Source organism: Physeter macrocephalus, unplaced genomic scaffold (genome assembly GCF_002837175.3).
Source record: "Physeter macrocephalus isolate SW-GA unplaced genomic scaffold, ASM283717v5 random_705, whole genome shotgun sequence".
Classification (NCBI taxonomy): Eukaryota; Metazoa; Chordata; class Mammalia; order Artiodactyla; family Physeteridae; genus Physeter; species Physeter macrocephalus.
This window is the reverse complement of record NW_021145800.1, coordinates 25,402-50,000: the sequence shown is the minus strand read 5'-3', so window position 1 is coordinate 50,000 and position 24,599 is coordinate 25,402. Positions and strand designations below refer to the sequence as shown.

Sequence of the window (24,599 nt, the reverse complement as noted above, 5' to 3'; positions counted from 1 at the left end):
CAGTCTGTGTCTGAAATCCTGTACTTTGTGAAAACCCTCCCAGGGCTCCGTCCAGGAAGCCAACGAGATCCCTCTCTAGATGCTCCTCCTGGGGCTCTGGTGCTGGCTGCCTTGGGGGAGAGCGGGTGGAGTCCTATCCCACAACTGAGGATGGGGCTGGGGAAGCTGGACAGGATGAGAAGCTGGACAGCAGATGAGCGGCAGCCACCCTCCCCTCAGCAGGGCTGGGAGCAGATGCCACCAGCTCACCCTCAGTTCTGCTTTAGAGCATTGCCTGCACCTAGCCCTTTGTCCCTGGCCCTTCAAGAGCCCAGATGGACTTCCTACAGTCCGGGAACTTGGAACCAGAGGAGGTTCCACAAGTACGTTTGAGGGGTTTTGAGAAAGATATTTGTTTTTACAGTGCACTCATCGTTTGGAAGTCTTCTGGGCCACTTTTCTAAGAGAAATAGGTGCATTTGAATTTCCTTTCAGTTCCTGCCCTTCCTGTCTCTCCTGCCTCAGTACTCTGCACCCCAGACCCAAGACAGAGACCTCAAAGGCCCATTATCATAGGGATAGGGTTGGGGGAGCACAGTGACCGCTTCCCCAGGGACCCAAGGCTCTGAGCTAACAGCATTTCAGGTCCAGGATGGGCAGAAAAGCTGAGCTGGAACCCACCACCTCCTGCCCCCCTGCCCCTTCCAAGACCATAGTCAATGACAAGAGGCAAAACAAACCCAGGGCTGGGTAGGGTAGCTGGATGACTCCCGTCATCCTTCGAGGGGTCCAAGCTCCTGCTTAGCTGCTGGTGGGTTGCAGGGGGCTGCTCCGTGTGCGAGGAAGGCTTGCTCTCATGAGGCTCTCCCAACCCACAGCTTCCCAACCCACAGCTTTTCTGGCTCATGGAGAGGGCCTGAGCCCAACACAGGGTGGACGCAAAGAAGGATCTTCTCTGTCCCCTCCCCCAAGTCACCCTGACTGCCCAAGGTCCCCTCCTTTACCCAGGCAGATCCCTGCCTCCTGCCTGTCCACCCCAGTCAGGACAGTAGTCTTAAACTCGGGGCCAAGGGATCTTTATTGAGCTGGGAGGAGGATGTTGGAGGAGGGGGCAGCAGAGGCCCAGCTGTTTGGACTCGGACTCCTACTCGTGGGCAGGGACTGAGCAGCCTAGCCAGTACTTGGCGATGGAGCGTGGGTAGGGAGGGAACACAGCATCCACTCGCCGCGTGCGAAGGTTCGCTCGGTAGTACTTGTCTGGAAGAGAGGTTGGGAGAGGGTGCATGAGACCCTGCCTGGCCCTGCCCATCCTGCCCTAAGAAGACCTGGGTCTCTCCTGGAAGGGTAAGTGAACATCCGCAATGCACCAGAGGACTCCCGGCCTGGCATTTTGGAGTCACCACTCAAGGGCTGTGTTCAGCCCATGGGGACCAGGGACAGCAGGGATGACCCAGCTAGACCAGCTACAGGGCTGGCAAGGGCTCCCACCTCCTGAGAAGAAGTAGACGCTCTGGGTGGGCTCACAGGTGGCAGGCACAAGCCAGTCCATCTTGTAGTTATCATAGTCTCCCAGGCCTATCTCCTCACTGGAGAACCAGGACAGCCAGGTGGAACGAGATTGCCGGTAGGGGTTCTGGCTTCGGCCACGGCCACGACCACGGCCACGGCGTGAGCGGTAGCGTTTACGATTACGACGCGCAGACTTGGTCATCTTGGTCCGAGAGGAGCGGGGAGCTGAGCCTGAGATGTAGATGTGGCCAGCCATGGCCGCATCCACTTGTCCAGGCAAACCGAGCCAGTCCTGGCTGATGAACCTGGGCTTTCCAGCACCACCTGTGGCAAGGAAGGGGTTAATGGGGAGCCCTGGACGTCAAGGATGGGCTATGCCTTGTCCAAGGATACACAGCAAGTTAATGGCGGAGCCCAGCCTTGCGACTGCCTGTTCGGTACACTTTCCCCCGGCCTCCCTCCACCATATCCCTCCCTGGTTGCCTCAGCTACAGCCCCTCCTTCTCCCTGCTGAGCTCCTGGCTGTGCTAGGCAAAGTCCAAGGTGTGGGGTCCGGGTGGAGGCAAGCCTCCCACACAAAGGTCAACAGAAGCAAAGTCTGGCCTGGGCAAACAGCTTTTGACCCATAGAGGCACAGTCACAGCCCCTCAGGCCAGCTCAGCCCTAAACTCTACCCTGGGGGATCCCAGGTAGAGTTTTCCCAGCCAGCCTTGCGACTGCCTGTTCGGTACACTTTCCCCCGGCCTCCCTCCACCATATCCCTCCCTGGTTGCCTCAGCTACAGCCCCTCCTTCTCCCTGCTGAGCTCCTGGCTGTGCTAGGCAAAGTCCAAGGTGTGGGGTCCGGGTGGAGGCAAGCCTCCCACACAAAGGTCAACAGAAGCAAAGTCTGGCCTGGGCAAACAGCTTTTGACCCATAGAGGCACAGTCACAGCCCCTCAGGCCAGCTCAGCCCTAAACTCTACCCTGGGGGATCCCAGCCCTCTGGATGGGGAAGCAAGGCTTGCCCTCCCTCTGTACCAGAGGAACGGCCCCAGAAAAGAAGTCTGAAGATGTTCTCCCAGCTGTCCCGCTGCATCAGGGCAAAGTGTTGAAACACGGCCGACTGGGAGCTGCCTTCGCACTCCTCTTGACTGGGCTGCTGCTGGAACTCGTACTCCCAGTACTGTTTGCCTGGGGAAGGGTGGCCATGAGCAAGACTGGAAAGCCCAGAGGCTGTGGAAGTTGGGAGCTCCTGGCAAGGGGGGTGGGGATAATCTGAGGCCTGTCGCCAGTGAAGCTTAAAGAAGACCAAGACTGCTGCAGCGCATGCGCACCCTCCCTCCCACCTCCCGAGTACCCTTGAAGAAGTAGACCCGCTCCCGGCCAAAGTAGCTATGAGCGGGGAGGGCGAAGGCTGCGTCCACGTTGTCCGGAATGCCCTTGAAGCCTTCAGAGATGTTGCGGGGGAAATCGGGGTCCAGGACACCATCCTCAAAGCGCCAGTACTGACTACCCTAAGGGGTCGGGAAGGAGAAGAGGGCGAGGAGGCAGTCCGCTGTGCACAGAGGCAGCGTCCCCACCCAAGGCGGCAGCCCTAGTTCCAGGCTTGTCACCCAGGACCCGGAGCCTTGGGCTTTTGTGTCCTCACAGAGCCCCAGCCAGGGACCACAGGCCACAATCCAGCCTTCTTGCCCACTTTGATCCTGGGCACAGCAGCCCTCAACCTCTTGCCTAGATACGCTTGGCCCTGACCCACAGCCCCTGGGCCTGGCACCTTGAAGAGGTAGGTCTTCCCCTGACAGTTGATGCGGGTGAAGGCAGCATCAAGGGGACCCTCGATGCCCCAGACATCGCGGATGAGCTTGGGGTACCCAGGCCTCACGGCCTTTTCATCCAGCTCATAGCAGTAGAGCCCTAGAGGGAGGGAGGCTGTGTGAGGGAGGATGCTCCCGGGGCAGACCCCTACCCCCATAACCTTCCCCTCGAGTCACCTCGGAAGGCAAAGAGGGAACCATTCTTGAGGTCGGTGAAGGCATCAAAGGGCTTCCCGCTGCACTGCTCTTCCTCTGCTGGGGACTCGGAGACCCCTAGATTACCAGTCTCGGGCCTGAGGGGCCCCACCTCAGGCTCTGAGTCCCCCCGCTCAGGTCCTGGGGCTTCTTCCTCAGGGTTCAGAACAGGTGCCTGCTCAAGAGTCGCTTCAGGCTGGGCCTGCACGACAAAAGGCTGGGTGGGGCTCTCTGGCTGTGCCTGGACGCTGGTATTGGATCTGGTCTCCTCGCGGTAGTCATGGAAGCTGTACTCGTCTTCTGGCAGAGTGAATACGTCCCCACGAGTCACTGCAGGCAGGGAGGGTGGTAGTGAGTCTCCAGCTGCAGAGGGGACCCCAGGCCCGCCCAGCCACTCTGAACGCACCTTGGGGCTTGCACTCGACCACGTAGTCGGAGCAGCAGCTCTGGTAGTAAGAGCAGAGCTCGTCACACTGACACTTCCTGTCGGCGTTGAAGCCCTCAGTGCAGCGGCCCTTGCACGACTCTGTGGGGAGGGGGTATCAGTGGGCACGGCCAAGCCCAGACCACCCTTGCCCACCCTACATTGACCCAAACGGCCACCAACGCCCTCCGGCACCTTGGTCAGCCAGAACAACCCACGCCAGCAGGGCCAGCATCAGAAGGGGCCTTGGGGATGCCATGGCGGGGCCTCCAGCCTCGAGTCTGGTGAAGTAGGTTCTCTGCGGTCTCTGCTCTGATGCCTGAGGAAGGGAGGGAGTGACAAGACAAGGAGGAGGGGAACCAGAGAAGAGGAGTTGCCTTTTCTACTGCTCTGTTTGCTCAACCCCCAGCCCAGCCCCCAGCGCCCCGACCCCAGAGGCTGTTGCAGCAGAGGGTCATGTTCCTGGAACTCCGGGCCTGGGAGAGCTGTGAATGGGATCCTTACCAAGCTCAGGGGCATCTCCGAAGGGCACTAGCACAGTGAATCCGGAGGGCAGAAAGAAGTCCCACTCCGCTGCTCACGGGCTGTGGGACCTTGGGCAAACTGCTTTAGCTGCCTTAGCTCTCTTCTTGGCAAAGTGAGACTAATTATACTCGCCTCACAGGGTGTTGGGAGCTAAAGCAGACCAAATGCCCAACTCCTGGAGCAGCTCCAACTTCGTTCCCCATTAGTGGTTACTGACCTGTGATCTGTTTGATCAGGCACATCCCTGGCTGGGTGGCTCACCCGCCCCTTGTGTATTTAGGGCAGAGAAAGACGGGGTAGCGGCTCGGGAAACTTTTTTTTATCACAAAAGGACAAAGTTTCATTTCTGGGTTCATCTCTAGGGTGCACTGATGTCCCCAAGCTGATCTTCACAGCACAGTAAGTTGGGTGAATATCAACCCTTTGGACTGGACGTGATTCCTGAGTCTTCCACTAACTTACTGCTTCTCAGCAGGCCACCCCCTGTCCCCACCCACATCCTCCCCCATCGGTAACAAGTGGCCCAGTTCCCCACACTTTTAGGCTCTAGTGAGAAATAGGATCCCTCTACCTAGAAAATGCTCACTGGCACACAACGCCTGAGTTTGTGCCCACTTTCAGGGGTTCACTTAACCTCTGGAAGTCCTCCCACCACCTGGAGGGAGTGATCCTCAGAGATTCCGATGCTTTTTTTCTGTTCTATAATCAGAGGGGGAGTGTGACTTTGGAGAATCTTCTCCATGGACCTCAGTCGGTTGGGCTGTTAAATGGGAGCAGTAATTGCTACCTCGTAGGCATGCTGTAAGACTTAATTGAGAAACAGGCATAAAGTGTCTCAAGAATTGCTATTATGATTGCATTAACCACTACTAGGGCAAAGGCACACTCAACCGTGTTGCCCTCACATTCCAGCGTCATCCCGGTGTCTCCAACGTAAAACCCAAGCAGTCCTTCCGCCTCCCACCTCCTTCCCCTGCAACCAGTAGAGGGGGCAGGGGACGTGACTAGGGGGAGAGGCCTGGCCAGCGTGTGGGCGTAGCTGGAGAAGACTTGGGGGTGGGGCTACGCAGGCGGCAGGCGAGGAGCCCCGAGAGACCGAGAGGGGGCGCGTCGGCTCCCTGACCACAGCTTCTCAGGGGCGGGGCTGCTGCAGAGCATCTCTGCGAACCTAGCCGGAACTGGAACCGTTCTTTGTTCTGGTTGCTGCTTTCTAGACCCTCCGGCCCCTGGGTCCATTCCTCGCCTTCCCGCTCTCTCCTCCCGCCTGTCCCCTGCATCTGGGCCTGCATCCCCTTCCCCAACCTCTTCGTCCTATATCCTGCCCTCCCCCCTCCCCCAAACTTCTGGTCGGTGCCCTTGCCTGTTACCCTTCTCTCCACCCTCCCTCTTTCATCTTCTTCCCCCGGTTCCCTCTCGGTTCCTCCTTTTCCCAAGGTCTGGGTCGCTCCGCCCGGCCCCGCCTCTCCAGGGATGTCCCCTGAAACCCCGTGCCCATGGTCCTGACGCTGCTCCTCTCCGCCTACAAGCTGTGCCGCTTCTTCGCCATGTCGGGCCCACGGCCGGGCGCCGAGCGGCTAGCGGTGCCGGGGCCGGACGGGAGCGGCTGCGCTGGGCCGTGGTGGGCGGCGGGCGGCCGCGGGCCCCGCGAGGTGTCGCCAGGGGCGAGCACCGAGGTGCAGGGCGCCCTGGAGCGCGCGCTGCCCGAGCTGCAGCAGGCGCTGTCGGCTCTGAAGCAGGCAGGCGGCGTGCGGGCCGTGGGAGCCAGCCTAGCCGAGGTCTTCCAGCTGGTGGAGGAGGCCTGGCTGCTACCGGCCATGGGCCGCGAGGTAGCCCAGGGTCTGTGCGACGCCATCCGCCTGGACGGTGGTCTGGACCTGCTGCTGCGCCTGCTCCAGGCGCCGGAGCTGGAGACGCGCGTGCAGGCTGCCCGCCTGCTGGAGCAGATCCTGGTGGCAGAGAATCGGTGAGGGGGCCGGGCTGGGGCGGAGAGCGCCGCGTGGTGTAGGGTCGCAAGGGCGGTCGAGTGCCTCGGTCTCCCGTGTGCCTCGCACTGTGCCTTTCCTGCCTCACCTCACAAACCCCTGCATTATATCCCTGTTGGGGACCAGCGTTGTCCATTTTACAGATGAGGAAACTGAGCCCTGGGAAAGTTTAGTGACTTGCCCAGCGTCACACAGTGAACTAGTGGTGCAGCCAGGATTCACTCCCAGAGCTGGTGGGGTGAGAAATGAGACAGAGAGGGGAGGAATGGAGCAGTAGGACAGGAATCTGTTCCTGGTTCTGAGGATGGAACTGGGATCCCATTGCCAAAGCCCTTTAAACCCACAGCCCTCCTTCCGATGGGCCTGGATATCCTTCCATGCTACCTTCGCTCTGCCATACTAAAAGAGAAAGAGAACACATTGCTCAGAAAATAGGAGGGGGGACCCCTTTCCTCTTCCCCCAGGCTGAAATGAGTGCTGACCTAAGGTTACTTGCTGCCTTCATGCCACCCCCAGTCCACTTCCGGCTTCCTCCTTTTTCATTTTGCTTCATGTAACGGGACAGACATGATCTCATGCTGTGCCTGCTCAAGGAAAACAGGGTGGGTGTTTTCAGTTGGGATGGATGGTGGGGGAAGAGGAAACTGAGGTGTGGAGCTAGGCAGGGGCCAGAGTATGTGTTCTCTACATCTTCCCCACACGTGCCAAGATACAGTAGGTGGGGTCCAACTGAAGCCTGGTTGCTACGCTTCCCTGCCTCTTGGGATCTCCCCTGGAATATAAGGACCACTGACCCACTTCCTTGCCCCTCTAATGCCGGAGGAGACCAGGCTGTCACACTCCAGTCTCATGCTGAATTCTAGGGCTCTTCAGGTTTAGAAGGGTTTTCGAAGGGTCACTTTCCATTTATGAAGCTCTCAAGGGTGTGATGGGCATGGATTAGGGGCGTTTTCTTTGCCCTTTTCAAAAAGTAAAGATAACCTTGTGGATGGTGGAAATGATACGACTTTCAAAAGTGCATGAATGAAGCAATTTAAGTTGGGAGGCCAAGTTAGGTTTCTGCTTGTTCAGTAAGTCATTAATCTTCTATCTAACAACAGGTGTCCTGCTGGGGATGGGCTGTGAATGTGGAGGGCTAGCAAATGGAGTGGGTGCTCACTGGATGTGGTGGGCTAGCATTGAAGGGCGTGTCCTGTAGGCCTGGTATGTGGGATAGGGCAGCTATAACTAGAACTCCTGGAGAATGGGTGCAGCCAACACCCTAAGAAGAGGAGGGCTGCAAGATGCAAATAGAACTGATATTTTTCAAGGTTGAAAATAACAATCCTCACCTGGTTCAGAATTACTGAGAAAGGAGGCACACTAACCGGTGTCTCTGGTCCCAAGAAACAACGTGCTGGTGTTGGCATCACTTCAGGACCAAGGACAGAACCCAGCAAGCCAGGTCCCGATCAAAATCCTCCCGGAGAAAGGCATAATCTCCCCCACACCTCTGCACTGCTCCGAGAGGAGGCTGGGAGGGCAAGAAGGGAAGAGGGTGGTGACACACTGAGAATTTGTGTCTATGAAATTTTTTCCTTCCTCCACCAACCAACTTCCTCATCAAGAAGGTTCTTCCATCAGGGCACCCACTCCTTTTGCCATTCCCTTTCCTGCAGCTCTCTTCTTCCCTGGGTACTGCCACACTCACTGCCCGGGAGCCTAGGTCACAGCTTCACTGACCCTCGAATACCAGGAGAAGCCCAACAGGGTAGGGCCCTCTGAGCCTGGTCCCACCACACTCTTACTGCTAGCCCTCTAAATTCACAGCCTGCCCCCTTCAGGAGACCATAATGAGGTTAAATGGCTTTCCCAAGAATACACAGTGAATAAGTGGAGGCGACAGGTTTTTAAAAGAAAGAGAGGAAAAGGAAAAAAAAAAAAAAACTATTGCACATAAATTCAAGTGCAAAGTACAGGGCTTCCCTGGTGGTGCAGTGGTTGGGGGTCCGCGTGCCGATGCAGGGGACACAGGTTCATGCCCCGGTCCGGGAGGATCCCACATGCCGCGGAGCGTCTGGGCCCGTGAGCCATGGCCGCTGAGCCTGCGCGTCCGGAGCCTGTGCTCCGCAACGGGAGGGGCCACGGCAGTGAGAGGCCCGCGTACCGCAAAAAAAAAAAAAAAAAAAAAAGAACAAAGTACAAAAACGATACACACTTACACGTTCTTCTTTCTGTTCTTCACTGGAGGCAAACCGGTGAAATAAGTTTCTTGTACGTCTTTCCAGAGAGAGTCTCTGCATATACAACCACTTGCATATATGTGTATATTATATATACAGGCTTATATATGTGTATATACGGACAATTTACCCCTCTTTCGGAGTTGTGATTTGAACCCAGACCCACAGCCTCTCAGACTGTAGAAGAATTGGGAATTGAGAGTGAATAAATCTCACAACTAGCACGGAGTTCAACTCTATAAAGGTGCCAAGTGTGTAGGGAAAGGTGAGGGCTGGGGTTCAATAAATGCACAGTTGGGAGTTCCCTGCTGGCCTAGTGGTTAGGATTCCGGGCTTTCACTGCTTGGCCTCCCAGCTCTCTCCCTTTGACCTGTCCTCCCCACAGCAGCCAGAGCGAGTTTCCTAAAACCCATGTGTTACCAGGTCACTCCCCTTCCTGAAGCCCTTCAGTGGCTCCCCATTTGCCATCCAGATGAAGTGCAAATGCTTTGAGATGGCTCAAAAGGCCCCCAGAACTCTTTCCTCACTCTTCCCTTGAAAATTCCACCTCCACCACTTGAAGTAGCTTCTGCTTTTTGCCCATTTAATGGTTGTAAAGTGATAGCTGGTTTAATTTTTATTTCTCTGATTACTACTGCGCGCCCGGAGCCTGTGCCCCGCAACGGGAGGGGCCACGGCAGTGAGAGGCCCGCGTACAAAAAAAAAAAAAAAAAAAAAAAAAAGAACAAAGTACAAAAACGATACACACTTACACGTTCTTCTTTCTGTTCTTCACTGGAGGCAAACCGGTGAAATAAGTTTCTTGTACGTCTTTCCAGAGAGAGTCTCTGCATATACAACCACTTGCATATATGTGTATATTATATATACAGGCTTATATATGTGTATATACGGACAATTTACCCCTCTTTCGGAGTTGTGATTTGAACCCAGACCCACAGCCTCTCAGACTGTAGAAGAATTGGGAATTGAGAGTGAATAAATCTCACAACTAGCACGGAGTTCAACTCTATAAAGGTGCCAAGTGTGTAGGGAAAGGTGAGGGCTGGGGTTCAATAAATGCACAGTTGGGAGTTCCCTGCTGGCCTAGTGGTTAGGATTCCGGGCTTTCACTGCTTGGCCTCCCAGCTCTCTCCCTTTGACCTGTCCTCCCCACAGCAGCCAGAGCGAGTTTCCTAAAACCCATGTGTTACCAGGTCACTCCCCTTCCTGAAGCCCTTCAGTGGCTCCCCATTTGCCATCCAGATGAAGTGCAAATGCTTTGAGATGGCTCAAAAGGCCCCCAGAACTCTTTCCTCACTCTTCCCTTGAAAATTCCACCTCCACCACTTGAAGTAGCTTCTGCTTTTTGCCCATTTAATGGTTGTAAAGTGATAGCTGGTTTAATTTTTATTTCTCTGATTACTAATGAATTAGAGTATCTCTATTTGCCTCTTAACATTTTGAATTTCCTTTTGTAAATTGCCCATTTGTGTCCTTAGCTCCTTTTCTGTTAGATTTACTGCCTTTTGCTTATTGATTTGAATATGTATTTATATATTCTATATATGAATCCCTCGTTGATTTTATATTTTTCCTTGTTTGTTTTAGACATTGCAAACATCTCTGGCTTTCTTTCTCTTCCTGGAACGTGCCAAGCTCATCAGCCCTCGGGGCTTTTGTCCTTGCTGTTCTCTCTGCCTATTATGCTCTTCTTCCAGATACTTGCAAGCAGAGGTCTCTGGACATTTAACTCTCAGATGTCACTTCCTCAGACATATCCCTCCCCCCAGGCACTCTCCATTACAGCACCTGGTTTTGCTATCATTTTGGTCAGATAACTATTATCCTGTTCATTCGCTGTACTTGCTTACTGTTTGTCTCCATATCAGCTGTTATTAGCTCCAGTCTCTCTTAGTCACTGTTTAACTTCAGCCCCTATTGCAGTGCCTGGCACACAGTAAGTCCTCAATAAATGGTCTTTTGAATGAATGAATAAATACACCCTAGTCACACAGCATGGAGTGAAGAGAATTTTGATGAAGTGAACATTTATTGAGTCTTTCCTATGTGCCAGGAACTGTGACAAGCACTTTACATGCGTTTTTACATTAGTTCTCGTAATAACTCTATGGGGTGGGTATTCACTTTATCCTATTTATGAGATGAGGAAACCAATAAAGATAAAGGAAGGTACCCAAGGTCCCACCGCTAGAAAATGGTAGAGAAGAAACCAGGACCCAGGAGATCTGCTCTAGAGCTAGAATTCTTAACCACTACACATGCTGCTTCTCCAGGGAAGGGTGTCTGGGAAGAAATGGGTGTGGCCAGGATGGAGCACCCTTATAATCAGAGAAGTCTGGTTGTCCCAGGGCAGGAGATGAGGGAGGTGGAGGAGGCAGGGAGGACCAGACTCATGTCCTATATGACGCTAGCGAGGCCCAGAAAGCATTAAGTAACGAGGCCCTGGGTTAAGATAAGCACCCCGGGCTGCGGCAACTCCACTTTCTCCCTCCCGCTTTCCTTCGGCAGGGACCGAGTGGCGCGCATCGGGCTGGGCGTGATCCTGAACCTGGCAAAGGAGCGGGAGCCGGTGGAGCTGGCGCGGAGCGTGGCCGGCATTTTGGAGCACATGTTCAAGCACTCGGAGGAGACATGCCAGCGGCTGGTGGCGGCCGGCGGCCTGGACGCGGTGCTGTACTGGTGCCGCCGCACGGACCCGCCGCTGCTCCGCCACTGCGCGCTGGCGCTGGCCAACTGCGCGCTGCACGGGGGCCAGGCGGCGCAGCGGCGCATGGTGGAGAAGCGCGCCGCCGAGTGGCTCTTCCCGCTCGCCTTCTCCGAGGACCAGCTGCTCCGACTGCACGCCTGCCTCGCCGTGGCGGTGCTGGCCACCAACAAGGAGGTGGAGCGCGAGGTGGAGCGCTCGGGCACGCTGGCCCTCGTGGAGCCGCTAGTGGCCTCGCTGGACCCCTGCCGCTTCGCCCGCTGCCTGGTGGACGCCAGTGACACCAGCCAGGGCCGCGGGCCTGACGACCTGCAGCGCCTCGTGCCGCTGCTTGACTCGTCGCGCTTGGAGGCGCAGTGCATCGGGGCTTTCTATCTCTGTGCCGAGGCTGCCATCAAGAGTCTGCAGGGCAAGACCAAGGTGGGTGCGGGTGTGGGGTTGGGTGGGGAGGGGGTTAGAGAGAAACTGGGAAGGCTCCCCAGAGGAAATGACATTCAGCTGGGACTTGAGGGACTTCCCTGGAGGTCCATTCGTTAAGACTCCACGCTTCCACTGTAGGGGACACGGGTTTGATCCCGGGTCGGTGAACTAAGATCCCGCATGCCGGTGGCACAGCCAAAAACAAAACAAAACAACAAACAAAACAAAAACAAACAAACACAAATCTAGGACTTGAAATACACATGAGAGGTGAAATAAGGAGAAAGATGAGGGACCCATCCTTCTGGCCTTGAAGGCAAGCCCAAGGTTTTATGTAGGGGACATACATCTCTGTATGATCTCTGTGTTCTACAAAGATCACCCTGACTGCTGCATGGAGACGGGGTAGGCAAGGGTGAGGCTGCAGGCAGGGGGGTCAGATAGAAGGCCATGGCAGGGGGCAGCTGGGATGGTGCAGGTGAGGACCAGGGCATGACAGCAGAGGCAGAGAGCAGCAGATTCCAGAGGTACTGAAGAGACAGAGTTAGAACTTGGTGGGTGGCTGGGTGAAGGAGAGCAAGGAGCTGAGGATACTCCTGGCTTTGGACATAGGCAACCCAGTGGATGGTGGCACCTGGTACTGAGATAAGGTGAACTGGGTGAGATAGTTTGAGGGTGGAGAGAAAGTGAGTTCAATGGGACAGATGGAGTTTGAAGTGCCTGAGAGATGACAGCCTGGGGTGCTCCAGTGGGCCATTCTGTCATTTGGGTCTGGAGTCCAGAAAGGAGATGGAGTAAACAGAGGCAGGACGTCCATGTGTCAGCTAGATAACTCCCACCCGAGTCCCAAGGGGTCCCCAATCTCAGGACCTGATCTGCAGCCTTTGCCCTCTGCTTTAACTTGCTGTGTGACTGTGGGTACCTGGCTTCCCCCTCTGGGCCTTTATGTGCCTCACTTTTTTTTGTTGTTTTTTAAACGTGGGATATTCTTTTTTTTTTTTTTTTAACTATTTATTTATTTATTTGGTTGCGCTGGGTGTTAGTTGCAGCAGGCAGGCTCATAATTATTTTATTTCTCATTCTCATCTATTAAAGTACACATGGTGGTCATATTTGAGGATTTTTCAGTCCCTAGGAAGCAGAACTTTAATATAACTCTGGAACAGTTTAACTTTTTTTTGTTGTTTTTTAAACGTGGGTAATTTTTTTTTTTTTTTTTTAACTATTTATTTATTTATTTGGTTGCACTGGGTGTTAGTTGCAGCAGGCAGGCTCCTTAGTTGTGGCATGTAAACTCTCAGTTGTGGCATGCATGTGGGTTCTAGTTCCCTGACCAGGGATAAAACCCAGGCCCCCTGCATTGGGAACGCGGAGTCTTATCCTCTGTGCCACCAGGGAAGTCCCTATATGCCTCACTTTTGACCTCCGGAAAATTGAAGGAGTGGACCACAGCAGCAGTTCTTACCCTGGATGTGAGACTAGTAATAGTTAAATTATCGAAAGTTTCTGGTGTTCGTTTTTTAAATGTTACAGAATTAAGATTATCCTATAATGTCACTCTCCCTCCTTTGTATTCCTCTGGAGGTTTGGGGGGTTAGTGACCGCTGGTGCACAGGGAGCAGTGCACACTGCATGGACCACCCTATCTGTATGACAGTGGTCATCTGGGGCTGGACAGGGATCATCAGAGGAGTGTGTCTCACAGGTGACTGTCCCCCATCACATGTGTCCCCATAGATCCAGAAGAGACTGTTGTGTTGGGGGGTCTCTGAGGCCTCTTCCAAGGTCCAATGTTCTAGGAGCTTTTGATTCTCCTCTCTGCTCCCCAGAGTTGGGCCATGGGAGGACTGGCTTTACAAAACAGGCCATTCTGTTTTGGGAGGAGGGATTTAAAGGGAAGTAGGGGGTGAGGACCCCAAGGAGTGGGTCTTGGCAGCAGCCATGACCGCCAGCTGTGGCACCTCTTTCCCAGCAAGGCCAAGTGAGCGCAGTTCAATATAGAAATGGTGATCCCTCACTCTGTGCCCTGCAGTGTGCCAGTTATGGGACCCCAGGGGTGACTAAGACATGGCCTCAGCTTACAGTCCAGTAGAAATTGCATTATCAATTAACAACAGGAGCATTCAGAGTGTAGCACAAGGCCTAACTGGAGATATGGGCCAAGCTGCGGGGCAATCAGAGCAGGCTGCATGTTGGAGGTGCCAATCAATTTGGATCCAATGGATGAGTAGGATTCCCACAAGCAGGCTAGAAGAACGAAGCGTCTGGAAACACCACCGGTTGAGGCCCAGAGGTGGGAGAGCCTCCGTGGGTGGGTGGCTTGGTGAAGGGGGAGTAGAGCGGGGCTTGGTGGGCAGGGGCTGCACTGTGCCAGGCCTGGCAGCCATACTGAGAACTCGACTTGATTTCAGGGCAGATGGAAGCTGTAGAGGGGAGGCATGAGAGGGACTTACCTGGTCAAGAGTTGAAGGAGCTTCTGGAGGGGGAATCCACAGGACCTGGTGATTTATTGGATGAAGGCAGGGCAAGGGCAGACGGTGGGGTTTTCAGCGGTGAGAAGAGGCGAGGGGAGGGACCAGGCACGTTTGGGGGCGGCTGGTGAATTGGTGGATCCAAGACATCCTCTCCGCACTTCCCCAGGTATTCAGCGACATAGGTGCCATCCAGAGCCTGAAACGCCTCGTCTCCTACTCCACTAATGGTACCACGTCGGCGCTGGCGAAGCGCGCGCTGCGCCTGCTGGGCGAGGAGGTGCCGCGGCCCATCCTGCCCAGCGTGGCCAACTGGAAGGAAGCCGAGGTCCAGACATGGCTGCAGCAGATCGGCTTCTCCCAGTACTGCGAGAGCTTCCGGGTAGAGCCGCACGGGGTCGCCGGCCGGCAGTCGGAGCAGGCGCATCCCCGAGGGCCGCGTGGCCGCTAGGGGCGCCCTGCACACAGGCGACCGCGCCCCATCCCGGCACAGCACGCCAGCGGCACCAGGGTGGACTTTGGGGGTGGGGAGCCTGTACTCAGTGGTTTTCGGGGTCATTCGGTTCTCATCTGGGTCCCATCCGTCTCCCCCACCGCCATCTCCAGGTCCCTGCTCTTGATCTTGTGCTGGGTGGGGTCCAAATGCTGAGGATGGGAGCCTTTCCTTACATCTGACCCCTCTTCCAGGAGCAGCAGGTGGATGGAGACCTGCTTCTGCGGCTCACGGATGAGGAGCTCCAGACCGACCTGGGCATGAAGTCAGGCATCACCCGCAAGAGGTATACGGAGCCTCCAGCCCACATACTCCCCCGCCCCGGGCAGGTCTAACTAAACGCCCCCTCCGCCTCTAGCCAGTGCCCAGTCAAGATCTCAGCATCCTCTCCTCCCTTGGGTGCAGATTCTTTAGGGAGCTCACGGAGCTCAAGACCTTCGCCAGCTACGCTACATGCGACCACAGCAACCTGGCTGACTGGCTGGGCAGCCTGGACCCGCGCTTCCGTCAGTACACGTATGGCCTGGTCAGCTGCGGCCTGGACCGCTCCCTGCTGCACCGAGTGTCGGAGCAGCAGCTCCTGGAGGACTGCGGCATCTGCCTGGGTGTGCACCGCGCTCGCATCCTCACGGCCGCCAGAGGTCCGCCTGCCCACGTGGGCCCCTACCCCTGCCCCTGCCCCTGCACGGGAGGGGTGAGGGGAGACACATGCGGGGGGGCGCTCGGAGCCTCACTGCGGGTTGATTGAGCACGTAGGCTGTGCTGCACTGGGCTCTGAGGATGCAGAGATGAATATGTTGCACTTTGCCCTCAAGAAGTTCCCAGTCTGAGGTGGGTAGGAGGGTGGGAGGAAGGCAGATGTATAAACAGCCACGTGGCTGCAGGAGCTAGCATGCCCAGGACTCCAGTGGGAGCCTAGAGGAAGCACCACCTACCCTGTCCGCCCAGGCCTAGGCTTTGGAGAGGGGGGGATGCCTGACCAGGTCTTGAAGGATGTGTTGGGGGTGAGGAGGAGAGTGGTGGCAGCAGGAAGAGCAGCCCAGGCACAGGGAGTAGTACATGCAAGTGTGGAGGTAAAAGACAGAGCATGGGGGCTGGGTACCGGGGATGCGGGTGGGGAGACACAGGGCTTATCCTGTTAGTCCACAGCTGACTAAGTACGGGTGCTTTAGGGAGGTCGTGAGAGCAGAGTGGATCCTAGGGCTCTAGCAGCCCTCTTGATTTATTAATTTAGCTTACTATTTAGCTAATATTTATTGTCAATTACTAGAGGCCAGGTCCTGATTAAGTTTTTAACAGATATGTTCTCATTAATCTCTACATCCATTCTGTGCAGTGGGTGTTTGTTTTTTTAAAGTCAGCTCTTAAAACCTTTTAAAGAATAAAAGTGGTAGAATTTTAACTTAAAAGTGTCCCGTTTGAACAGTTTTGAATGTATACCCCTGTGTAACCATCATCATAATCAAAGATAAAGGACAGTTCCATCATGGGTGTTAATTTCACAGATGATGAAACTGAGATTTAAATTCATTTTGTAAGGTTATAAGTCATTAAATGACAGAACTGGGATCTCAACCTCTGCCTTTATACCTCGTAAAGAGACAAACGTTGTCTGTGACTGTTGTTTGAATATTATAAGATGGGTTCTTTTCACGCATGCATGCATTCAGTAAGTATGTACTAAGCTCCCACAGGGGACAAGGGACTGGGCTTTGGCCCCATTCTTTTGCTTCAACCAAAGCAGATTAACTTCTATCATTTTTACATTGCAGCTCCCAATAAATCCCCAAGATTTAATTTTTTAAAAACAAGAGGGTGCTACAGCAAAAACAGCTTACAAACACCTCCTGTCGGAAGTAGGGAGCCATACACAGTTTTGAAGTGGGGGCAATGACACACTCAGATTTGGATTTTAAGCAGAGCTCTCTGGTGCCTGCGGCAAACAGATTAGACTGGGCAGGTGTGGATCTGGAGAGACCACTGAGGACGCTGGAGTTGCGGGCCTGGACACAGGGACGGCCCTGAGGCTGGAGTCCAGGATGTTAGTAGGTAGAATCCACAGAGCATGGTGCCTGACCCTGAGCATTGAATGTCAGCTCCACGAGGGCAGGCTTTGTTTTGTCCTTTGCTGTATCCCAAGCACTAAGAATAGTGCCTGGCACACAGAAAGCACTTAGTAAATATTTGTTGAATGAATGAATGAGAGGCAGGAGTTGAGGCTGATACCCAGGTTTCTGGCTTTGGTGGGAGACTAGGAAGAAGGGGGGTCTGGGGAGGATTTGGGATGGGTTGGGTTTGGAGCACCTGTGGGCAGCTGGCTGTGCAGGTCTGGAGCTCTAGAGAGAGGGCAGTGCTGGAGGTGTCCCCAAAACACAATCAATGCCTGCCTCCTGAGAGGGCCTCACTGATAGTTTGCAGCCTGCCTTCCTGTAGGCCCCATCTCTCCACCTCTCTGACCGTTTCTGGAGCAAGCCACCCTGCCTGGGCTGGGCTGAGAGGGCTGGGTGTGCAGGAGATGATGTACCTCGTGGTGAGTGATGGGGAAGGCCCACCCTCACCAAGCCGTCTCTTGTCTGCTTCAGAAATGCTACACTCCCCGCTGCCCTGCACCGGCTGCAAGCCCAGCGGGGACACTCCAGACGTCTTCATCAGCTACCGCCGGAACTCAGGCTCCCAGCTCGCCAGGTGAGGAGGGGCAGACAGGCAGGCTGCCTGGGGCCTTGTGGGGAGGCCATGGCAGTGACACAGGACCTCTTTGCAGCCTCCTGAAGGTGCACCTGCAGCTGCACGGCTTCAGCGTCTTCATTGATGTGGAGAAGCTGGAAGCGGGCAAGTTCGAGGACAAGCTCATCCAGAGTATCATGGGTGCCCGCAATTTTGTGCTGGTTTTGTCGGCTGGGGCTCTGGACAAGTGCATGCAGGACCACGACTGCAAGGACTGGGTGCACAAGGTAAGTGCTGGCCTCTGTGGTCCCAGCATTGGCCTGTGGCCCAGGGCACAAGGTCCCCGTTTCATTCTTTCTCACCTGCATATACTCCAGCAACCTCCATAGCCCAGCTGGAAGTCAGGAGCCATGGCTCTGACTGTAATAGGACTTTAGCAACTTACTTAGGCTCTCCGAGCCCCAGTTTTCTCATCTACAAAATGGGGGTAACTTACCTGTCCTATTCACCTCGTAGAATCGTTGTGAGGGTCAGAGAGGCATGAACACGCTTTGAAAAATAACCTCTGTGAGGGAAGGGGGGCAGGAGAGCATAGTGACAGGCACAGTGGAATGGTTAAGAGCACAAAGCTGTGAGTTTAAATCCTGGCTCTGGCTTTGGGCAAGTTACTTAACCCTAATGAGCTTCATGTTTATCACTGGAAAGTGGGATAGTTATAGTACCTAACTCCCTAGGATATTGTTAGAAAGATTAAAAGAGGTAAAATTTGTGAAGTGCTTAGCAGAATGCCTGGCACATAATAACTGCTGTATGATGGCAGCAATTACTATTATTAATATAATTATTGTGAGTTCTACCGCTGTTTAATTCCCCATTGTATCCTGAGTGCCTAACGCATAGTAAAAACTTACTGGGAACTTGTAGAATGGATGGATGGATCTGTATCACATCTGTGGGTTATTAATCATTACTCATTAGTCAGCAGGAATTGGGGCCAGGGCAAAGGGAAGCAGTTGTCATATGGATAGGGCCCTTGTCCTAAGGAGCTAAGGAGACAAGAATATGCCCAGAATGACTAGATCATACATAAATTGGTGTCAACGTAAAGCCGGGTAGGCGAACCTCTTACTTGCTATAAGAATATGGAGAAAGGAAAAAAACATCAAGGGCTGGAATAATCCGGGGAGGCTTTGTGAAGGAAGCAGAACTTGAGAAGAGTCTTAAGCATTTAGGCCAGTGGAAGAGAAGGCATCTCAGGCAGGGGGACAGCAGGAGCAAAGAACAAAAGTAGGCATGAGAAGGGTGCCAGAAACCTACATTATCACTGGTATTGCCTTCTCCATTTTACGGATGAAGAAACCAAGGCTCAGAGAAGTAGAATAGTTTTTCCCATGGCCACACTGCTGGGGCAGAAATCAGAACTGGGCTTTGAACTCCTGTCTATCTGACTCCAAAGCCCATGCTCTTTCTTAGGATCCAGCTTTGTCCTATGACTCAGATCTGAGGGGTGGGAGGGGAGGTGGTGAGATAGGATTGGAATCAGCTGACACCAGAGCGAGTGCATCTCTTCCCAACTCCGAGTTCAGTGAGGTCACGCCAGTAGCTTGAAATCAGCCATGGTGGGAGTAGTTACACTAAAGAAATTGGTAAAAACTACAAATCAGGGGCTTCCCTGGTGGCGCAGTGGTTGAGAGTCCGCCTGCCGATGCAGGGGACGCGGGTTCGTGCCCCGGTCTGGGAAGATCCCACATGCCGCGGAGTGGCTAGGCCCGTGAGCCAGGAAATAAATTAATTAATTAAATAAATTTTAAAAACAAACAAACAACCTACAAATCAGGATTTGATTTGTTTGGTGGTCTTTTCCCCCTCTGGAGAGCTAGTTGTTAAACATGTACCAGCACACCACTGGCTGGATAAGAACTAAGAAACCAGGTTATGGGGTTCCTAAAGGCAGGGAGAAGACCTGTGCTTAAAGCACTGGCAAAAGGGATCCCATGAGGGCAGTGATGCCATACCAGTGGGTTTTAGGGAGAAGGCTCCAAACTAGGGTGCAGCCCAGATTGACAGTGGGGGAAAGGGTCAGGCCCCAGAGGCCATGTAGGAGGGTCTGAATACTGGGTTTGGTTTGGGGAGGGGATGCTGGGTCAGAGAGACACCCTGGAGGATCATGGCTTAGAGCAGGTGGCAGGCGGCCTTCTGAGAGAAAGAGAGGAGTGACTGTGAGCTCCGTGAGAGCTCAGACCTTGCCTTGTTCATGCTGCATCCCTGATGCCTAAAACCATGCATGGTACAAAGTAGCCTCTTGAAGCGTTTTTAGAATAATTGAATCAATGATTAAATAGATGAGTGATTCTGATGAAGCTGAGATGACTGGGAGAAACATACGTATCTACTAGGTTTACTAGGTCAGAAGACGCAACTCTAATCAAGTTTTCATATTTAACTGGCTTCATGATCTTGAACGAGACATTATGCCTCTCTTGGCCAGCCTCTGAATCGGTACAGTCAGCAGTGTGCTGTCTTCGCTTCTGTGTAATTCTAGATGAAACAAATGTCTAAAGGTTCCCACATAAATTGCTGCAGGGCCAGAATTCATCCAAGTGCTCAGCAGAGAGGTAGAGGGCTTGGTTGAAATAGCCTTGGACTTGGAATCTGAATGCTTGAGTCAGAGACCTGGCCCCCTCCTGGGCTGGGCATGTATGTGACTTGGGAGCAAGTCCCTCCCCTTCGCTGGGCTTCCTTCTTCTCAGTTGTAAAATGGAGAGGTGCCCCAGAAGCCAAACAGGGTTGAAGTTATGCAGATTCCTTCCCCAGGAAGGCTCTGCTCCACGAGGGAGGGTGCCTGGCATCCATCACTGTCCCAGCCAACCGCAAGGAGGGAGGAGTGGGCAGGTGGTGGGAGCCTTTGCCTTGGACCAGTCCCAAAGGCTCCATCATCCCTCCTTGGTTGTTTTTAGTGCTTAATTGCCTCTGGTTTTAAAACTGCTTTCCTCAAAGCCACATTTAGTGGGTAATCAATATGGAAAACCACAAGTGAACTGCACTCAAAAAGTCCAATCCTTGTGGCTCCCCCTTGAAAGGAAAAAAACATTCAATAAGCACTTACCAGAGCACCCATTAATAGCAATATCCTCAGAACAACCTAGTGAGGTAAGTTTTATTATCCCCACTTTACAGAGGAGGAAGTAATAACACTTGTTGTTTTTTTTTTTTTTTTTTTTTTTTTTTTTTTGCGGTATGCTTGTGGCCTCTCCCGTTGCAGAGCACAGGCTCTGGATGCGCAGGCTCAGCGGCCACGGCTCACGGGCCCAGCCACTCCACGGCATGTGGGATCCTCCCGGACCGGGGCACGAACCCATGTCCCCTGCATCGGCAGGCGGACTCTCAACCACTGCGCCACCAGGGAAGCCCCAACACTTGTTATTTATTAAGCATACACTGCATGCTAGTCGCTAGTCTAACCACTTGCCATGGGATAGCACAGTTACTTCTCCCAGCAATCCTACAAGATAGGGACTATCATTAACTCTATTTTAGAAATTAGAAAACAGAGGCTTTGAGAGCCTGTTGTTTTTGCCTCAAATGACAGAGCCTGTGTCAGAGACTTGATGTGAACCCAGATCTGATGATTCCAGAGTGCAACCCCTAAATGCTATGCTGTCTCATTCATTCATTCATTCATTCAGCCAGTCAGCTGTTAAGTATTTAGCAAAGGCAGACTACGGGCAAGGCTTTGTGAAAGATCCTGAGATACAAGGTGAGTGAAACCTGGACATGGTTCCCACCTTTATGTCTGGTGGGGAAGACAGATATTAAGTAAATTACTCATTAGTGAATTTAAATTTGTAAGTGTAGCATGTGATGTGGAGCCTATGAGAACCTATAACAGGGGATCTGACCTGGTCAGGAAGTGAGGGAAGACCTCCCTAGGAAAGTTGATTGAGCTCAGATCAGAAAAATGAGTTGGTATTAGCTAGGTGAAACGTCAGGGAAGAGTGTTCTAGTCAGAGGAAGCAGCATGTGCAAAGCCCCTGTGGAGGGAGGGAGGTAGCAAATCTAAGGGACTGCAAGGTCTGTGTGGCTGGGAGGACAGCGCAGGGATAGAGTTTGAGAAGTGAGCTGTGGCCAACCGCACAGTGCCTTGAACTTTATTCGAAGAGCCATGTAGAGTCGTGAAGTTTTAAGTGGGGGTGGGGGGGTGACATGATCAGATTTGCATGTTGCAAAGAGTAGCTAGGTGAAGGGGCAACATGGAGAATGAATTAGAGGAGGCAAGAATGGATGAGAAGAGACCTGGTAGGGGCTAATGGTAATACAGGGTTGGAGCAGGGCACTGGTGGGGGTGGAGGTGGAGAAAAATGAGCGGATTTGAGAAATAAGTAAGGACTACAACTGGCAGGGCTCAGGATGGATCAGTTTGGATGCAGGGGGTGTGATGTACTTCTTGACACCAAATTTGTGTGGGCTTTTTCCCATACCAACAACCAGTTCTCCATTTCACCAGCACCAACTGGCTGTCCCACAATTCAATTCAGTTCTGACACTAACTACCCACCGGGAGCCAGTGTCAGACTCCACGGTTTAAGGGATCAGTCTCACAAGTCTGCCCTCACTTCAGACCCAGTCGCAAGGCCCAGGCCACCTGCACTGCTGTCTGGCTCGGCTACAAATGCAGGGGTTCCTATGACCACCCCCCTTAGGTTCAATAATTTGCTAGAATGACATGCAGAATTCAGGAAAGCACTTTACTTAACTATTACCAGTTCATTTTAAAAGATACAGCTCAGGAACGTCCAAATGGAAGAGATGCACAGGGCAAAGTAAGGCAGGGTGGGAGCGTGGGCAGGGCTTCCATGCCCTCTCCGGGCCACCCTCTCCACACCTAGATGTGTTCACCAACCTACCGGTCCTTAGGGGTTTTATGGAGGTCTCGTTACGTAGGCGTGATTAAGTCATAGGTGAGTGAACTCTGTCTCCAGCCCCTCTCCCGTCCCTGGAGGTGAGGGGGGAGCTGAAAGTTCCAACCCTCTAATCACAGCTTAGTCTTCCTGGCCACCAGCCCCCATCCTGAAGCTATTCGGCACAGCCCCACCCCCCAGGTCATGTGAGAGGGCTTTAGCAGCTCTGTACCGAGAACCTGGAACAAAGGGCAAATGTACATTTATCATACCACAGGGGGTGAGGGAGAAGTCAACGTGGACTTCATGGCCAACATCCCCCCTTGGGCTCAGCCTGGCCCCGAGGTCCCTGCACGGGGCCCCGCGTGTCCTCCTCTTCCCCTCTTCTTTCTCTAGGAGATTGTGACTGCTTTGAACTGTGGCAAGAACATCGTGCCCGTCATTGATGGATTCCAGTGGCCAGAGCCCCAGGCCCTGCCCGAGGACATGCGGGCTGTGCTCACCTTCAATGGCATCAAGTGAGGAGGGGGCGGGGCGGGTTACACAGGCCCCCAGCCAGCAGCCCCCTCTGCCCAGCCCCCCGACCCACCATCCTCTGCACCCACAGGTGGTCCCACGAGTACCAGGAGGCCACCATTGAGAAGATCATCCGCTTCCTCCAGGGCCGCTCCTCCCGCGACTCATCTGCGGGCTCTGACACCAGTTTGGAGGGTGCTGCACCCCTGGGCCCCGCTTAACCAGTCCCTAATTCCCAAGCCCTGCCGTGACCCCCCATTTCCATCATCCCCCCCCCAATGGAACAGCTCCTCAAACTGGCTTCCCTGGGCTGAGACAGCCTGGGATCTTCTCAGGAAATGGCTCTCTGCCTCCCCCAACCCTCACCGTCCACCTCAAACCCAGCTTCCTCAGTATCTGGAAAGGGAAGGGAAGCCAGGCATTGGGGATGCTAAGACCTCCCCTAGGCCCTGCCCCCAGGTCCTGTCTCGGGCGTGGGAGGGTCATTACTCAGCTCTGGAGACTCTGGAGAATGAGGGTATGCTGCATGCTAACCCCTCTCCTGCCCTGCCAGCAGCCAGCTTGAGTAGAGTGAAGGCAGGCAGCCTCGGGCAGGGCTCAGTGCAATGGCCAACCCTCCCCACCAAACAAGGGCTTGGGCCCGGGAGCCAGCTAGGGATGAGAGGCTAGCCATGGCTCTCCACCGAGACTGCGCCTGGCCCCTGGGCTCACCACTTCCTGCCATACTGTGGCCTTGCCCTGTAACCATTCAGGGCCCTTAGCTGGCCTGGTCTGGTCCCAGGTCCACTCCCAGCCTTCCTGATGTGCAGCCTCCTTTGCCACATCTGGGGTCAGGGTGAGACTGAGCCGGCCCTCACTCTGGCTGGTCTGCAGCCGCGGCCTGCGCTCACTGGTGCATGGGAGCCCCCTGCTTGAGCCTGAGCAGGGGAGGCTGCTTCTCAAAGAGCAGCTAGCCACCCTACCTAGCCTTGGTGCTGTGCGCCAGGCCTCTGCCCAGCATGGCCCAGCTCCCTTCCTCAGCCCCTCACGCGTCCGAGGCTGCCCCCCCGCACTGGCTCAGGGGGAGCTGGGGCGAGGCAGCCCCCCTGTGGCAGCAGCAGTAGCCTGGGCAGAACCTGTAGCTCCCTGGGAAGAGGCAAGATCCTGAGGAAGGGCAAGGGGTGCATTTGAATCACCTGGGAATTTTGTTAAAATCCCATTCAGGACACCTGGGGTGGGGCCCGAGTTCCTGCATTTCTCACAAACTCCCACTTGGGCTGAAGCTGATGATCAAGGAATGATACCTTAGGAAGCAAGACTGAAACACAAATGCCTCACAAACGTTTGCCATTTCCCTGACACTTCACTCCATGGTCTCTAATCATCAGAGCAGCCTTACCTGGTATTATCTCCATCTTACAGAGAAGGAACTGAATGTCCCCAGTTTCCCAAGTCACCAGTGGCAGCCCCAGGATGCAGACCTGGCCTCCTGGTGCTCAGTCCACTGCCGGGGGGACTCTACTGAGAATCATCCTGGAGGCTGCACCCTGGGCAGGGCTGTTGCTCCACAGACGGCTGGCTTCTCTCTCGCCCCAAAGAATCTAGCCGTGGGGGGACAGGCTTTCACAACAGAAGGCTGACTCAGGGGCTGTAAAGAAATAACCGAGCAGGAGTGTCCCTCGGCCCCTTCCTCCACCAGGGTAGGAGAGCAAGAAAGCATCCTCCTTCCAATAAATGCAGGCTCCAGCTAATGGGCTCAGCGGGCACCTGCCCTGCCCCTCCCCTCCTGAGGGCAGTGGGTTCACACCTGAAGGCTGGCT

The 24,599-nt window shown here is 54.2% G+C and overlaps 2 protein-coding genes and 1 long non-coding RNA gene across 3 annotated transcripts; 1 reads left to right on the top strand and 2 right to left on the bottom strand.

Moving 5' to 3' along the window:
• Nucleotides 1–1,041: 1,041 nt before the first annotated feature.
• On the bottom strand, nt 1,042–4,234 carry VTN (vitronectin). Its single transcript, XM_007121759.1, has 8 exons — nt 4,098–4,234; nt 3,885–4,004; nt 3,461–3,808; nt 3,244–3,383; nt 2,827–2,983; nt 2,508–2,660; nt 1,468–1,812; nt 1,042–1,236 (listed from the first exon to the last, which is right to left on the bottom strand). The coding sequence occupies exons 1-8, from the start codon at nt 4,159–4,161 to the stop codon at nt 1,124–1,126; spliced, it is 1,440 nt and encodes a 479-aa protein (XP_007121821.1). The 5' UTR covers nt 4,162–4,234; the 3' UTR covers nt 1,042–1,123.
• A 1,686-nt stretch (nt 4,235–5,920) lies between these two features.
• On the top strand, nt 5,921–23,029 carry SARM1 (sterile alpha and TIR motif containing 1). The gene is made up of 9 exons (XM_024127757.3): nt 5,921–6,390; nt 11,143–11,758; nt 14,399–14,611; nt 14,917–15,008; nt 15,128–15,363; nt 17,305–17,407; nt 17,484–17,673; nt 22,681–22,802; nt 22,892–23,029. The coding sequence occupies exons 1-9, from the start codon at nt 5,921–5,923 to the stop codon at nt 23,019–23,021; spliced, it is 2,172 nt and encodes a 723-aa protein (XP_023983525.1). The 3' UTR covers nt 23,022–23,029.
• On the bottom strand, nt 6,657–7,826 carry LOC114485103 (uncharacterized). The gene is made up of 3 exons (XR_003678578.2): nt 7,777–7,826; nt 6,892–6,993; nt 6,657–6,808 (listed from the first exon to the last, which is right to left on the bottom strand). It is a non-coding gene; the product is annotated as an uncharacterized lncRNA (long non-coding RNA).
• Nucleotides 23,030–24,599: the final 1,570 nt, after the last annotated feature.